The 16925-nt window shown below is 41.6% G+C and overlaps 1 protein-coding gene across 10 annotated transcripts in view; it reads right to left on the minus strand.

Annotated features, from left to right (window-relative positions):
• Positions 1–16925, minus strand: part of KCNQ1 (potassium voltage-gated channel subfamily Q member 1) — a 640238-nt gene that overhangs the window by 23728 nt on the left and 599585 nt on the right. For 6 of the 10 annotated variants that reach the window (XM_029582314.1, XM_029582321.1, XM_029582322.1 and 3 more), the window contains one exon: positions 1216–4922. The exons of 1 other annotated variant lie outside the window; for it this stretch is intronic. In XM_029582314.1, coding sequence (XP_029438174.1) covers positions 4728–4922 — 195 coding nt within the window. In that variant the 3' untranslated portion in view covers positions 1216–4727. Of the gene's footprint in view, positions 1–1215; positions 4988–16925 lie in introns of those variants that run through there. 3 more of the 10 variants (XM_029582319.1, XM_029582318.1, XM_029582320.1) reach the window with 3 other exon arrangements.

The following is a 16925-nucleotide window of genomic DNA, read 5'->3' on the forward strand; positions in this document are numbered from 1 at the left end:
AATTTTCACTTCCAGAATTTCTGATTTTCAGAATCATCCCAATGAATACAGAAGGGATTCACTGTCATACATTTGGCCTGACAGGAAGGTGATTTGCCTATTCCATTAACTCAGAAAACCAGACGTTGTGTGGCCGCAAGGACCAACGTTGATAGCCATGGACTTCGGTCCATAGTTGTGACACTGGCTACACAATAGTTTCAAAAATACATATTTTGTTTCCAGGATTAAATAAAGATCTGAAACAAAAAATAAGCGCTTTTCAAATATTTATTAGAAATATCTCGGTAGTGCTCTTGGGGAGTCAGTGAAGAGACCAATCTGTGCGCTTGCCTTAAGTAATCTCAGGTACACATGATGGGACTAGCTATAAAACCTGATTCTGGAAGGGATGGTGACCCTTCTATGTCTGCAAGTCATCCCTGGAGGCAACTGTGCATCTCACAGCAATGCTAGCTTTGTAGGGCAGCATAAAAGGGCAGATGAATAAAGACCGCTGAGGAGGTAATGCACATGCTTTTAATCAGGTGGAAAAAGTAAATATAAACAATGTAGTGACCAAGAAAAGCTGCCATCGCCCATGTTTTATTAGGAAATAAGTCAAATCAATGATAATTAACTTGAAATAACACAGAGGCTCGGATGCACCCAATTTGTAGTTGGAAAGGGGGCCGAAGCAAATGGCTATTCAGGCAGGTCAGTAAATAATATCTGCTGTTCAAAAAGCTAAAGCAGACATTATGGGGGAGGCTGACTAGGAGAAAATAAGCATTCAATGATGAATTTTGAGCCCACCCTGTTCCAAGCTGTGGAGTGCATTAGCTGCCTCATCTCCCTCTCCATGAATCTCATTATCCAATACTGGATACGCAAAGTTCCTCTGACAACATCTATCCCCTATAGAAAAAAAAAGCAGGAAAAGCACAGTAAACATGTTCAGGTTGTGACATCGGTGCAACCTAAAGGTAAGAAGCCAAAAACGGCTGCCTATACTTCTAGCTTCACGCTCCTTCATTTATACTCTTTGAAACATTTATTCATCTCAGCATCATAGGAATCAAGAGGTGAAACCTCACATACATGCAAAAGCAAAAATGCTTATCACAGTCAGAACGCAAACTCCCAATGCCTTAGCAAGCTGCTAAGCAGGAGAAACTGTTGGCATGCAAGGTCAACATGTGTCCAAGTGTAAAAAATATAAGAAAAAAATTCCACTTTTTTTTTTTTTTTTTTAACATCTACGCATTTTATTTACTGACATATATATCCTGTCTCCTCAGGGCCTGCATTCACAAGAAACTAGGCACATGCCTTTCTCTTACACACACCATGCAATCCTCAACGCCTGCATTGGTGTCATGGCCTTGCAATCTCTTCCACACCAGCCAGGCAGATTAGGGGCACTGGCTACTGGAGTATTATCTGTTACACACGTGCTCCATCACTACCATCCCCAGCAGTTATGCTGTAATAGAGGTGGCTCTTCCTTCATCTCTCTCCCTCCTGCAAATATCCTACCACTTTCTACAAGACAGCCATCAAATATACTGGCTGGTATAGTGCATTCTATTCTAGGATGCCCTGCCCACTACCCTGTTTAGCAGGGACACATGTCAACAATCATGGATGGAAACATGCTATGTACAAAGAGTGGCTATTGCACTCACCTTTCTTGCCCCATCTGCAAAGCCTCCTGTTTAGAATCACCAAAGAGCAGAGACAGACATGGGCTCTTTAAATGCTGATGGTGTACCATCCTAGAGGGGCTGCTGGATACAGTATAAACACATAGGCATGACATGCTCATGCTCATTGCCTGACAGCGACAGGATGGCAGTCAGCATCTTACCTGGGACCCTCAGCTGCTGCTTTACCACATTCCTACAGCTGGTCTTCCAGGACTAGAACTGAGAAGAGGCGGGTCCTCTTGACAAAGTTTATCTTTCATCTTTCTGTGAGAAGTGTAGAATCCTGTTGCATTGCTGATGGGTCCACTGTGTGCTGCTACAGTGAGAGTGAGTCTTTTTCTCTAGGCTAATACTTTGCTTTGCACTTGTTGGACTAAGTCTACCCAAGTGTCTTTTTTGTATATTTTTTCAGATTGAACCAGACTCCATGAAACAGTTAAAACTGGACTGAGTTTCCTGGATAGGTATAGGTAGGAAGGGGCAAGGGTATTCCGCTAACTGAAGGACAACCCATTCCACCCAAAGCATGGCATGCTCTCTGCTCTTCCACTCCCACCCCAGGAGAGAGGAAATAACGCTAGATTATTATTTTTTCAATACAATAATAGAACTCTTCTTTTTAGCTAACATTTGAAGTCCTTGTTGTTTTCCAAGTCTTGGCGTACACATGAATGCTTCGTCTGGGGGCAGGAACATAAGTGCACATGTATAAGGTGGGTCCAGATGGTGTATACTTATATCAGAGATGGTGAGAAAGAAGGGTGAGGGGAATAATGGTGATGGGTGAGGGGAAGCTTTGAATAATGTGATAAGATTCTTGTGCAGTAGGGGAGGCTCTAGCAAAACCACTTTTCAACAGACAGAACCACAATATTCTGTAGCAACTGTGGTACTATCTATTTACAAAAAGCCAGAAAGGGCTCCAATGGCATAGAATTTTCTGTAACTTTTTTTCCTGAGTTTTTTTTCCCCCTGATTCTATTCCATTAGCACGAGCTGGCTCCCACTGTTTTCCACAGTGGGAGAAGAGAATAAGGAAATGCACAGGGATAATGAGAGCCTCAAGGGGGAAAAAAGAAAAGTTGGCTGGGTTTATTCCAAGCCTTGCGGAGGCAAATAAAAGTCACATTTATCTATGCGGGCGAATAGCCATCTGCTGGCAGAAGTGGAAGCAGAGGGGAGCTGACAGCTGAAATTATAGCTGGGTTATGTCTCCTACTGGCTCAGAATATTTGTATCTGGGCCCTTGCGAATAACCTTTTGAGAGTTTGAAAACACTTTGAATACTGACCAAATATCATCTTTTATGACTGTGGATATCTGGGAAAACCAGTCCACCGATCTTCACCTCCTCCCGGAGGCCAAAACAACTGAGGTTGACTCGATCACAGAACACATCACATAAAAAAATATAACCTCTGAACTGCATTTTACTTATTACAAAACATACCATCCGGTATCCCTGTCAGAGAAATAAGTCCGTTTAACATCAGAATTTAGACAAGTTAGAGCAGCAAGAAAGAAGAGTGCTACCATATTTTTAAATACAACAGGAGGTTGTGCTACAGTTAAAACCTCACAACCGCATACACGACACAAACAAACTTTTAAAAGCAGCTCAGAAACAAACTTGATGTCAGAGTTTCTACGAGTTAGGTTTGAACTGATGCATGCACATGTTTAAAATGTCTCCGATACTTTCACTGTGAAAGAATTTAACTCAGAGCCTGTAACAGAGTGTTTCATTTTGGGTCGATTCCTTGAGTCAACTTGCTTTCAACTCAACAGAGCTAAAAATTCATGTACTTTGATTGTTTTCATATTTTTTTAAAATAAATTTTAAATACCTACTTATCCCTATCATTAAAACTCCCCAAAAACTTTATCTTGGTTATGGAACTTAGCCTCGGCATTCATATTTAAACATTACACTTTTCACACCTAATCCTATATTTACTTTCTAAAGTAACAGACTGTCTACCAAAAACTAATTAAGCTTTTGTACATAATTTTAAATGTTTATTTAAAGTACGCTGTTAGTAACCTAGAAAAATAGAATACAAAAGTATCTCATCTTAGTTGAAAAATATCTTTCTGCACACATATGATTTGAGGTTTGAAGAATGTAGGATAAATTGGCATTTCTTGGGCATCAGAACTCCTATTTGTCTATAAAGCAGCTTTTTTTTCTCCCTCCAAAAAAATATTTCTAAAATTTGAAATGTGAGAAACATTTTCTAATAAAAAAAAAAAAAAACCCCAAAGCAAAAACAAAGTAGATATTCTTGGTTTTACAATAGCTGATTGTGCGCAAAGGAAATCTAATCTCAGTTTGATAGCTAAAACCGATCTAGAGTGAAGACTAGATTTTTCATGTAAATCTTGTCAATATGCATCAAGTGAGGGAGTAACCAAAGTCACTTGGGGATAGAGGGATAGTTGGGGTTAAGGTATTCCAGTGCCTGGGATGTTAAATCTATACGTCAGTACAAAACATACCCAACGCGTTACTTTTTAAACCTTGTTTAGACCTAGCTAGCACAGCTTTACATGCTATCAGTAGATTCAGAAACTAAATGCCCACAACACCCTCTACATTCAAGTATTCTTTTCATAAAATAACTGCACATTCCTAAAACTCTCGTCTCTGAGCTATGCTGCTTTGTCCAGTTATTTCAGAGAACGCAGTAGGAAGCTTGTGATATTTGGTCTTTTCAAGATCATCTGCGCTGTATCAATAACGAACTTAAGAAGAATGCACCACTTTAAAACAAAGCAGAACAAAGGATCTACAGTTTTTTTTTTTGTTTTGGTTTTTTTCTTTTAGATCGATATCCCTTTTTTCTCATTCAAATTATTACTTGTTGCATGTTGCTTCAAGAGCTGCAATTACATCCGTACAGTAGACATTTATTCTTGCCAAGTCGGAGCCTTTAACCATTATTGAGTGAATGTTCTTGGATCCTCAACTTTAAATCTATTAAATTACTTCCTTAGGATATCGTCATCAGCAAGTATTGTTCTTAGGCCATACTGTCATCAGGATATATTGTCCTGCATTCTTCTCGGTATTGTCAGCTGTTCATAAGTTGGGAGGGTGTTGCTTGAAAGGAAGAGATCGGAGGGAAAGGAAGTGTTCCTGTGAGATGATCTGTTGGTTTCTCCTTGCTGGTTTGCCACGAGATGATGGAGTAGGTCAGTAATGAGATTCAGTTTCTGGTCCATTTGTGTCACCTACAAAGACATCAACACTCATGAGTCAGTAGACAAAGTGCAGAGTCCTAGTATCCAGGTTGATTCTGGAAAAAAAAAAAAAAAAGGCTGGATTCTTTGCAGGTTGTCACCTTTTATAGGACAAACTACTATGTACATAGATAACCTGACATTTCAACGGTTTTCTGACACATGCGGCACTGTGACCCTCCCGATGCAGCTGCTTCAGTGAAACACGTACATGTTCGGGGAACAGAGCTGCGTCTGCATTGTAACTGAAATTTGACTTCTAATAAACACCAGCTTGCAAGTGTTACCAAACAAGAAAGCTCTGCCTTCTCTTTTGGAAACTTGATGGTCCTGATACCCCCACCTACATTTTTTCCTTTGACATACTGTGCTGTGAGGCTGATTTCCACTTGTTAGACTGGATACCTTTTTACAGGACCCTCATCAGAATTATGCAAACATAGGGGGCCAGGGCAAAAGAAGTTATTACAGTCTTACTAGGCAGGGGCAATTGAGAGGGCCGGGTGGGCCAACAGAAGAAAACCACTATGCTATTATGTTGCACGGAGGCTTCAGAGACCACAGAAGTCCCCTTCCTTCATGTTCAGATGTCTCAAAAGCTCATGAAAACATTTGGGAATAATTCTTATGCTGGTCCAATTAAAGGTATTACAACCTGCATTGGACCAGCACACAAAAAAGGAGGAAAGATAATTAGACTTGATGGATATATATGTATGTATATACATATGTATATATGTATGAGCCTCATTAATAAATACATAGAAGAAGAGGAATTATAACTAAGCGTCATGCCATCTGTTCTTTAAATCAGAACACACACCGCCTGGAAATGTAGTGTAAAACGTGCTGATTTTAGTTGACGAGCAGAAACATTTGTAAACAGAACTAAGAGAAAGAGTTCCTCGCCAACCTGCTAAAAATAAAATGAATTACCAGAAAACCAAAGTAGGTGGGGGTAGAGTGTAACATCGGGCTTTATTTGCAGATATGGCCTTTTACAAAACGGCCTTGCCCAGTGCACAGGTAAACTTGTGCGTGGATGCCACATCCGTGCATACGTTTACCTAGGGCGCAGTTTGGGCTCACATGTTCGCTTTGTAAAACTGTCAGGAAAATGTTGTGCCTGGTGTAACTTGTGAGGGGTAGATTTGGTGAGGATCCTCTTCAAAGCATAAGCCTGTTTTGAACACTGATATACCTTATGCACATATCTGCGGCATAAATTATAGGGCATGTTTGAAAATTAATCCCTTTGGGGTGAATTTTAAAAGACATTTCCGTGCACAAAACACAGGTTTCTGCAAGCAAATGGCTTTGTTATACAATCTCCCGGGGTTTGGTCATGTCTGCGACCCCATTCTGCGCATACTTTTTTTATGTGCACAAAAACGCTACGTTCTGGAAAGCGGATTTGTAATGGAATTTATGTACATACATTTGATTTTTAAAAGTCTGCAAGTAAATTCACACCCACAAGCCACACGCTGCAAAGAGCAGACATAACTTTGTGCAGTTGAGTTTCTGCTCGTACTCTTTCATTATTTTCAAAGGGAAAATATGCTCATAAGTTTGCCATGAAAACTGATGCAAATTGTGTGGTTCACTGCTGCATAAGTTACCTGCATTGTTACAAAACTACCCTCCTTATGCAAGCTCACAGGACTGCCAAGATCCCTTCCAGAATCCACATCAGAAACATGCAATATTCATTCATATTTGTAATCCCAAATCGTTCTTGGGTCTGTGCTATGATGTTATGCAGTTGCTGCATTAGGCCACTGGTTTTCGTATAAGGGCGCAAATTAGCAATGAAGCTGCTGGAATTACATCTCTGAGCAGGCCAAGGTTCATGCCTGTTCTGGTAACCAAAAGTTATTGGGTAAAAAACTGGCTTCTCCAGAGATCTGATGTGACCATGACTCTGTTTCAACTCTCAGTGGACATAGATGGAAAAAAATCTGGCAAGCGTTATCAATGCTACAGATCTTTGCACCTAAACTTGAGTCACAAAATCTTCAGAGCCAACCTAAACCCTATGGTACACGGTGGCAGGGGGGTGGAATCTACAGAGCTAATTTAAAGCAGTTTATTTATACCTCTGGAAAAGGAAAAGCAAGTTTCCAGATAATGGAATCCTATACAGTAGGCATTTGAAATCCCAGGCTCCGCACAAAACATTAGTGTGTTCAATCAGAACCAGATGAGCACCTCTAGATGGACACAACTTGACTTTTTTTTTTTTTTTTCATTGCACACCAATGATTTCCAAGAAGAGAGAGAGGCAGGGAATCTGGGTAAAAGGCCAAAAAAAGGAGCTATCTTTCATCGGATTTTGCAGTGCAAGACACAAGATAAGGTCAAATTCTGGAGCTGGCGACCATGGTAAGAGAGAAAGGTTTTCATGGCACGGGCTTGGAAGGGATGAATGCTGCGCTGCAGTTTATCTGTTTGTCTGAGGCCCCCAGGAAAATGAGAGGCACCGCCACCGAGTGTGGCTGAATGTGATGGCTGCGGTTGCTGATAAGAGCATTTGTTTCAGCCTCTATTGTTGGTTGGTCTCTGTGGCGATAGCCATAGAAAAGCTGGCCCTAATGGCTTATTTGCTCAGCTTTTGTTTAGTGATCTTTTGTTCGGTTCTCCCAACATTTTTTTTTTTTTTGGTCCTGGGACTGCTGTGCATACGACATTTTATTTTATGTTGCAGTCAGGTACGGCAAATATGCCGCATAGGTCTGGAACCACCTCGAAAACAAGGATTTTTTTTTCTCTCTCTTAGGTGATTATTTAAAAAAAAAATAAATTGAAAATAGGCCCTGTAGTGCTCTCCTCTTCCAAATTTCTCTTGCCGACCTTTCTTGACACCCACAACCTCTGTACAAAGGCTGGGCGATCCAAGATCCCCAACCAGTCAATGATTAGAAAGAAGCATCTTCCAAGGATGAACCCTTTCAAACCGCCAGTCTGCCTTGCCTCCTTCCCTCCATGCTGCGTATGATCATAAGCTCTCTGCCCTGTTTACTGTACATATGAGGCATGTTGACACCCTGAGAGCCCTACCAGGCCATAAAAGTCCCAAGGCCATTGCCAGCAATGATAACAGTTTTAGGAGTGAATTTTCAAAGGGGTTTCTCAAGTAAAAATCGCATGCGCTCGCAGATACGCTATTTTATAACCCTCAAGAGTACACACATTTTTATTTTCATGGGTATATTTTATCATGGAAGAAGGGGTGTTCTGGAATGGGGTTCATAAGGTGCTAATGTACACATTAGCAAGCTTGATTGAACAATTTTATACCTGCTAAGTGACTGTTGCAAGTGAAACTGGACTTGTCCCTTGTCTGCAAGTTTTGAGTGGGAGCTCAGCGTAAAGTGCTTGAGGGTTTAGGTGAGTGACTGGGTGATCTGTGGAGGTATCAATGAAGTGGTGTTTACAAGTTCATGCACAAGTGAGTATTTTTTCAATAGTATATGTACGCACTGTAGAAATTACCTGCCTCCACGTTTTAATTCTGGCTGTTTATTCGTGCCGTATCACAATTATTTCACATGCAAAATATACGCGCATATGTTTATAAAATGGGTAAACAAAGTATGTGATTTCTTGCATTAGAAATATATCTCCATGCTTTTGGAGCAGAAATACGCCGTATTTTATAATCTCTGCATGTCTGGTTACGCTCCCAAGTGCTGTACTGTGGTCAGGTTTGAAAGATGGGCTTTTAAAGCGTAACACAAGTAAGCTATACAATTGTACCCATTAATTTGCCTATCCTTTTCTTCCAGACTGAGGCTTTAGAAGCATTAAGTACAGTCATAAGAAGTGCTATGATGGGTCCATAACTCTGGATGTCAGTTGGAAGCACCAGGGAGATCCTAATGAGGAGCAGTAAGAGTGATATTCCCCTCTGGTACAATGAAAGAGGAGGAAGACAAAAAAGATATACTTTTGAGACTGAAAACCAAACATTTTCAGATCTCTACGCAGAAGCACCGTACTTATGCATCAATACACTTCCTACTGATGGAGAGGACACGCAACCAATGAGAGGACAGCATACAGTAACCTAGTAAATGGAGCATGATAATTAATAATAATATTGTTTGTAAAGCATCATGTAAATTACTAAATGGCTAAACAATAAATACTGTACTACATACATGTGATCTTGCTAGAATACACAGCGCTTTACAAAATGAATCTCCAAGCTTTTAAAGGTCCATGCATAAAAAAAAAAAAGAACAAGTTTCTGAACTAGAGAATGTAATCAACCTGACCAGCCCACCAGGGTACACCTGAAATCCTGATAGGCTAATCTGCTCCACCTCGATCTCAATCACTGCTTGAAGTGCAGACACTCAGAAAACAGAGATGGAAACTAGAAATGTTTCAGACATTGCCACTAAATAATGATTGAAATGTAGCTTATGGAATTTCCCTTTTCTCAGGGAATTTAGTTATTTAAAAATTCTTGTATTCCGCTGCCTCCATACAATAGTTCGGCACAGATTACAATTATCATAAATTTAAAAGACACAATAAAAAAAAATATATAAAATAATAATCAAACACTTAAAATCATTATTGATAAGCTGCAAGTTAAGACAGAAGCATCATCCCAAATACTATCTGGAAAAAGTCTGCCTTCAAAGCTTTTCTAAAGTCTTTTTAACTCCTCTAGCTGCTTCACCTCCTGTGGAATTTTGTTCCATTCACTAGGAGCAACTACAGCAAAAGCACGCCCTCTAGTTCTAGCTAGCTTGAAGTTTCTTACAGATGGAACCTCTAACAAATTAGATTGTGTGGAACGTAAGGCACGGGAGGGAACATACGATCTTAACAAATCACTCAAGGCACAGGAGGGAAAGATCATGTAAAAATTTGAAAACTATGGTCATAAGTCTGAATTTACTTCTCCATTTGATAAGGAGCCAATGTAATTCTCTCAAAATTGGCATTATATGTTGACTTCTGGAAATACCCATCAAAACCCGTGCAGCGGAATTCTGTACCATTTGCATTGCACGCAAAAGGAAAGGAAACGAGATAGGAATTGACATGTTTCATATGTGATTATCACCACAACACTTAACCAACCAGAATTAAAAGGTGAATCCACATTTTTGAACTCCCAAAATATTATTGGATGATCCAATGCCTTAGTATGATCCGTGGAAAACACTGATTTTAGGAGAAGGGCTTACCAACATGTACAAAGTTTGCTAAGCCAATCGAGAACTAATTCATATGCAATATTCAGTGTTTTCTGGCTGCCATCAAACACAGTGAATGGGGAGCAATGGATCAATATTCTTATTTCACTCTCCATCAGCAAATGATCCAACCTGAAGAATAAATTATTTGATGCCTGGTCACAAGACTCCTGTCAGCTTACAAGAATGTGCCTGTCGTAGGGTTGCCAAATTTGGTTGGATCTATTTTTGGAGGTTTCATCTTGGTCCTTACCATCACATGATATGATGATGGTAAGGATTAGACTTATGGTAACACCTTTATTAAGGCAAAAGCTTATGTCACCAGTAGAAAATAAATGTCCTGGTAGGTCAGAATGTGTGGATACATGCAAAATTCAAGGGTGGTATGTCAACTAAATACTGAAAAAAATAATCGATGGAAATTCTGTGAATCTTTTTTTTTTTTTTTTTTTTTTTAAGGTGATGGATTTACTTTACTTTTTAATGCATGTTTAAATGGTTGTGTTACTTTTCATTCGCTTCTTTAAAAAAATGTGTAAAATAGTACATAATATTACAAGATGATTGATACATCCCAAAGTGCATTCATTACTGTATTGCTTTTATTACTTGTTGCAATCTGATTCGAACTACCTTGGACAAGTAGAATAAAAGTCTAAATATAAATTGAGTACTAAAACAATGCACTGTATTTATTTATTGCATTCATGTTGTTATAATTCAGTTTCCTGTAAATGAGTGTTGCCTCTCTCTTTAAAGCTTGAATAAAATGAGCCTTAGCATTATGAACAACGTGGCACGGGACTATGTACAGCCTTCCAGGATGACATGAAATGACAGAGAAGCTGGTAACGAGATAAATATAATTTGATATCTTTTTCTGTCTTTTTTTTCTCCACCCCCCCCCCCTCCCCTTAAGAATCCTACGTTTTCTCTGGGGTTGCCTATCCCAGCCAATAATACTGGGAGACTCCGGGACAATTCTGGAGGGTTGGGGAAACCCCCTTAAGCTTCCCATAGCTATCAAACATGTTGGATCACCACTATGGACTCTCGAGGGCCCCCCTGTCAGCAGTGCAGCGCAGCTTTACCGGCAGAAGGGAGGAAAGGCTACGAGAGTTCTGAAAAATTGTGAACCCTCACTCTCTCCGCCACAGCGCCCCCACCCCCCCCCATAAAAAAAAAATGGCAGCTGCTATAGAAAATCAGAGAAAGTGTATAAGAGCTGTCAAACCACTGCTCCCCCCTCAAGCTGCTCGCATTCATGTGGCCCCCCCGTCTTTTGGTTGGAACATAAAGGGAGGTTACAGGCCAGCAGTTCTAACATCAGGTGCTGGAAAAAGCACTAAGAAGCTATTTTAGGGATTCAAACGAGGGAACACTTGAATAAGCATGAGAAAGGGGCAGCCTCCACAATTTCACAAAAGCCCAACCATGCCTCAGTAACAAGCTGGAATTCTTTGAGGATATTACAGCCAGAATAAACAAAGGGGGATGCAACGGACATCATGTACTTAGAATTTTTGAAAACAAACAATGGAGTTCAGCGGCGGAGGTTAATGTCTGCTGTGGTAGCAGCTGGTGGAGAATCAAACAAGAGATTAGAAAGCTATTTAGAAATATACAAGGCATTATCTAAAGTGCTGAAGATGGGATGAAAATGATTTTTTTTCTTTTTTTTTTGGGGAAGGAGGGACTTAACCCAAGAAAAGGAGACACTGGAATGCCTGTCTTCAGATATAGCCATATATTAAATTAGAGCCAGAGTACAAGGCGACAGCTGTAATGGGGCACATGTATTTTTCTGCCCAGGCAGATGTTACACCGGCACAGAGAGACGGAAGGCACAAGGCTCTCTCTTTGTGTTGCAGTGACTCCCATTATAACATCATTTAGTAACAGGGTGGTGTTGAGTTAGTGCAGAGGCCCAACAAAACACACAAAAGATATTATTGGGGCTTGCAATTATGTCCTTAATGCACAGCACCCCCATTAATCCAGCCTTGGAAAACTGCAAAAGGTGAGCCGGCATGAAATATTACATACACTGGTGAATTGTAACGGCATTCCTTCACCTGCCTATTTTAATTTCCAGACCCAGTGGAGCAATGAATTCCTGTTGTTTATGAACAGATATCCTACGTCTTTTGGCTATTCCAGTAAATTTAAAAAAAAAAAAAAAATGCTGTATTTTCCCGTGTATAAGTCACAGTTTCAGTGATTTCAGTGACTGCGACTTATATACTGTCACAATCTCTCTCTCTCGGCATGTGCTGTTAACCTCGCTGTACAAACAGGTGTGTCTTATACAAAGGGGCGACTTATTTACCAACTTTTTCATCAAAATGGTAATTTATAGGGGGTGCGACATACACCGGAACATAAAAAGAGACAAAAGCGGCCATCTGTTGCACAGATTAGCGTGGGCAGTAACTTTAGTACTGTAAATTGCCATTCAATAAACATTTTCTACCTTAACAAGTTTGGGGCGAGAAGAATCACGAGACACAAACAATCCACCAGATCACTAGCTAATGAGTAAGCACTACTGGTGTATTTTTATTGGACAACTTCTCAATTGTCTGTTTTGGGATGGAAGAAAAGTCAAACATTTTGTCATCTCTCTCTCTCTATATATATATAATACCAAAGTACAATGTCCTATACAGTTTTACAATTAATATGTACATTTCTGCAGTGCCTTGGGCCACTGCTTGAATGGGAGGTATGAAAATAGAAGAACAGGTAGCATATGTTGGACAGTAGCATTAAAAGATGTTTAGAATGTAGGACCATCTGCAGGTTGGGAAAGGGCTCTATGTGTGTGCCTGGAAGCCCCTGGCCCTCTGACAGCGAGCCTGATCTCTGGAGGCTAGGGGAGGCAGACCCGGGGGAGCTGAGGCAAAGAGGTATAATGAGGAGGGGCATAGCAGAGCGTCCCCCACTTCCAGTCCGGCAGCCCCCACGTGCTGCTTTGGAGCAGCAAAGCCTCCAAGGAAGGAGGACCATTAAGCTTGGGGCGGCAGGAAGCGATCCTGGAGCTGGGGGCCTGCCATCCACATGATGCATCGTTCTTTCGCACCAAGGATATCGCGTCAAGGGTGTGCCCAGGAGGAAAGGAATAGGCCTACCGTCATTTCTGGCAGTTCGTTCAATAGAAATGTGTATGGCCGGGAGGCTGGTGGACGTGAGGATTGCTTGGTAACTGGCTTGTCAGCTGTGAAGGGCGGCAGACCTCACACATCAGCTAGTGCCTGGGAGGAGCCGGCTGTTGTAGTCCCAATGACATAAGGGGGTGCTTCCAGAACCTCCACAATAGCAATGCTCAGGAAAGCTCCCAGTCCCACACCCCAGAACCAGACTGAATGCCAGCCTCTCAATGCCTGGATGAGGCTTTAGATTTGTTTGGAACTGGGGAACAGTTTGGGGAAAAGGGGAGCCTATTCCAACAGGATGGGCACCATCTTAAAAAAGGTGGAACGAGGCAGCTAGTGCTAGAAAATAAATAAGGAGATAGAGCAGCTTTTAAATTAGATTTCTGGAGAAATCCAACAGTCGCTCAAGAGCACATGGTTCGAAGTGAGATCTCTTTTAAGGATATTGTTAAATCAAGGAAGTTAGGCTATCCTTATAGAGAAGGCATGATTAAAGATGAAGTAGCTCGGATTGGGGAAGGGGGGGGGGGGACGACAGGAGGAAGAGCAGACAAATAGGTGCTCCCAGTTTACCGGACTCAACTAACATGGGCTCGTGCACGCTGAGTGGAATTGAAAAGCTGAGATACGCTTGCATCTCCTGCAGCGTGCACATCTCGAAATTTTTCAAAAAAGGGATTGGGCAAGGGCGTTTCAGAACGTGAACCTAAGATGTGAGTGTAAATACTGACGCAATTCTGTGTGCGCTGAGGCCCCTGGGCCGCGTAACTTTACTTCTGCTACGGATGCCACGTAAGCGCAAATTTAAAGAAAACTAGGCAGATCTGTCGGATTTTAAGGGTCGGGGCTAACTAGGGGGAGAGTGAAGGCTATCAAACCAGGTGGGGTTTGGAGGGCATCTCTCTTAATTGGGTGTCCTGGGGATGAACTGGTAAAAACTGGGAATAGCGTCAGTGCATGCCCCTTTTAAAATTCCCCAATTTAAGCAGTAGAAGTGGGATGTGTGCGCGGCCAGGCTATTTCATAGCATGCATGCATATGTGCACGTATGTTATAAAATGTCCGTGAACCCGGGCACGGGCTGACATGTTAGCAAGGGTGCCCGCATGTTGGTTTGAAGATTACTGACCCTTTGCGCACGTGTGTTCATTTTTACACGCGCAACTCTTAAAATCCGCCTTTATATCTGAAAACCTATCCACACATAGTTACACCTGCTAATACGCACGGAAGTTCTGATTCTATGCTCTACCTTGCTATGTATCAGATTGGGTTGTGAGTTTGTCTGTTGGCTTAATAAACAGATTAAAAAAAAAAAAGAAATATATTGTTAGTCCAATAAAAATTTAACACCGTATTTACTTTTTTGTCTATGTTTTCTGGTTAACCTTTATTTCTGTGCAGGTATTTCACTCCCCACCTCTGGCCCCTGGAATGCCCCTCTGATATATACAGGGAAAAAAATCCACGCCTACAAGGTGTTTCATGCATATTCTTCCCCGCAAGCTAGGCAGGCAGTTTTGCAAGATGGCATTTGTGTGGCTTAAACGTTAAACTGAAACAAATTCAAAGCTTCAGCTTGGCAAGCCTGCCTGATATTGTATTGGCATCCATTCACAGTTACCAATGAAATTTATGAAACAATGAATTTTTTTTTTTTTTTTACAAATGGAACATTTTGCACCCCTTCCTCTCCGCCCAGCAGACTGATCCGAACCACCACCAGGTGTGCGAAACACACGTCAAACCCCATCAAACCGTACTCATTGCAGTGTGCACTCAATGGCTTGGATGTCGCGCAGGCCAGCAGGGTTTGGGACCCTGAATGGAGAGAGGAAGCTTCCACTGGAAATGTCTGCAGGGCAACGCTGCTTGTACTCAGTGGTTCATTTTCCCCCCCTCTCTCCTTCCTTCAGAAGGATCCCAGGAGAGTGTGGAGAAGTAAGCGGGGCCTGCATTTTCTCTGAATCTCTGGGTAGATTTTGTCCTTGCTGTTAAATGTTAGCTCACCATTTTTGTATCGATTGCTTGGGGTATGGGAGCTAATTTTAATGCGGAAATGTCTGGAATAGTGAAACTAAAGAAAGCCGTGACATACATGGAAGGCCTGGGAGTAATCGTTGCGTCCATCTCTTTTAGTCTTCCGCATTGCAGGAGCAGGGTTTCCCCCCGCTGGCCCTCTTCTCTACTCTTTTGTGTTGCAGGTAGGTGCAATTTGTTATTAATTGGTGGGCCCGTGGGGGGAGGCGGGACGTTAGTTTGACAGGCCCGCCTAAAAGCAAGGTAGTGCATGACGGAAAATGCCATCAATGCTAAGCAGAACAGAGCTGTCTTCGACAGGACGCACCATGGAGGTTAAGGGCTTGCTGCACTCGGAGACTCGTCTAGCCTCCTGCCTGACATTCTCAGCTATTTCAGAAGACACCTGCCTGACCTGGTGTTTGGTAAATCCAATTCCTTATTGCCAGTTCCACCTCTGGCGCAGCTGCAAGCGGTTATGCCTCTGATCTGCTTCGGACAGCCCCTCGGAGGCAGGGGAGGTGGATGAGAAAGCTTCTAAATAATTAAATCTGGCTCAGGCGACGCGGGAAGGAACATACGTATTTATGACTATTTTGGCATGAGCCGGAAACAACAAGCTGACATGGAAAACTGTAACACACCCACTCTTAGGGGCGAATTATCAAAGACAGCCGCCTGTTACGTGCATACAAATAGAGTTAACCTGCCTAGGTAAGTGGATTATCAGCCACCAAAAACGATGCGCGTGCTTTTGGAGCTCACACAAATTTATCAGCTTAAAAAAAAAAAAAAGGGGACTTCTGATGAATACAGGTAACGGCCTTTATCTTTTGTACTCTGTCTTCCTTCTTCGGACTTGCTCAATTTTTCTCAGTGTCTCTTTTCTTTTAAAACTCCTGTTATGCTTCTTTTTTTTTTTTCACGGAAAGAAAACAAATAAAGATTGGTTAAATAAACAAGGGTTTAGGTGAAATATTTATGCTTAGTTGGGTAAACAATTCTTTCTATTTTATAATTGTAGCTTGACCCAACAAGACCTTTTTTTTTTTTTAAAGTGGAATCAGTAATTTATGATTATTATTTTTTTTTTTTATAGATAGGTCAAAGTACATGAGAGGTTTTCTTGGTTGGGGATGGGGGGAGTGGCAATTCTGGCAACATATATTAGATGAGGGATGGCCAACTACAGTCCTCAAGAGCCACAAACAGGCCTAGTTTTCAGGATATAAGCAAAGAAGCAGCCAGAGCTATATTTGCATAAAAGTAGGGGCAGTGCGTGCAAACCTCTCCGATACACATTCATTGTGGATATCCAGAAAACCTGGCTTGCTTGTGGCTTTTGAGGGTTGGCGTTGGCCACCTCTGGATCAGATGCAGACCCATTTACATCTTAACCATTTTCAAGAGCTGCACATGCAGCCGATGTGCCTTTACGCACTCCTGTAGCATCGCCTAAATGTATGTGCAACCAACATAGCAACCACATATTCACGCTCTACCCAAACAACTTAGGTTTGATAACTGCCTTGCTCCGTGCAGCCTTTCCGTGCTTACTTCTGCAGTTAAGAGCCTTAGTGAAAATTTACCCCTAATGCCAC

This window comes from Rhinatrema bivittatum, chromosome 17, assembly GCF_901001135.1.
Source record: "Rhinatrema bivittatum chromosome 17, aRhiBiv1.1, whole genome shotgun sequence".
In the NCBI taxonomy this organism is placed as follows: domain Eukaryota; kingdom Metazoa; phylum Chordata; class Amphibia; order Gymnophiona; family Rhinatrematidae; genus Rhinatrema; species Rhinatrema bivittatum.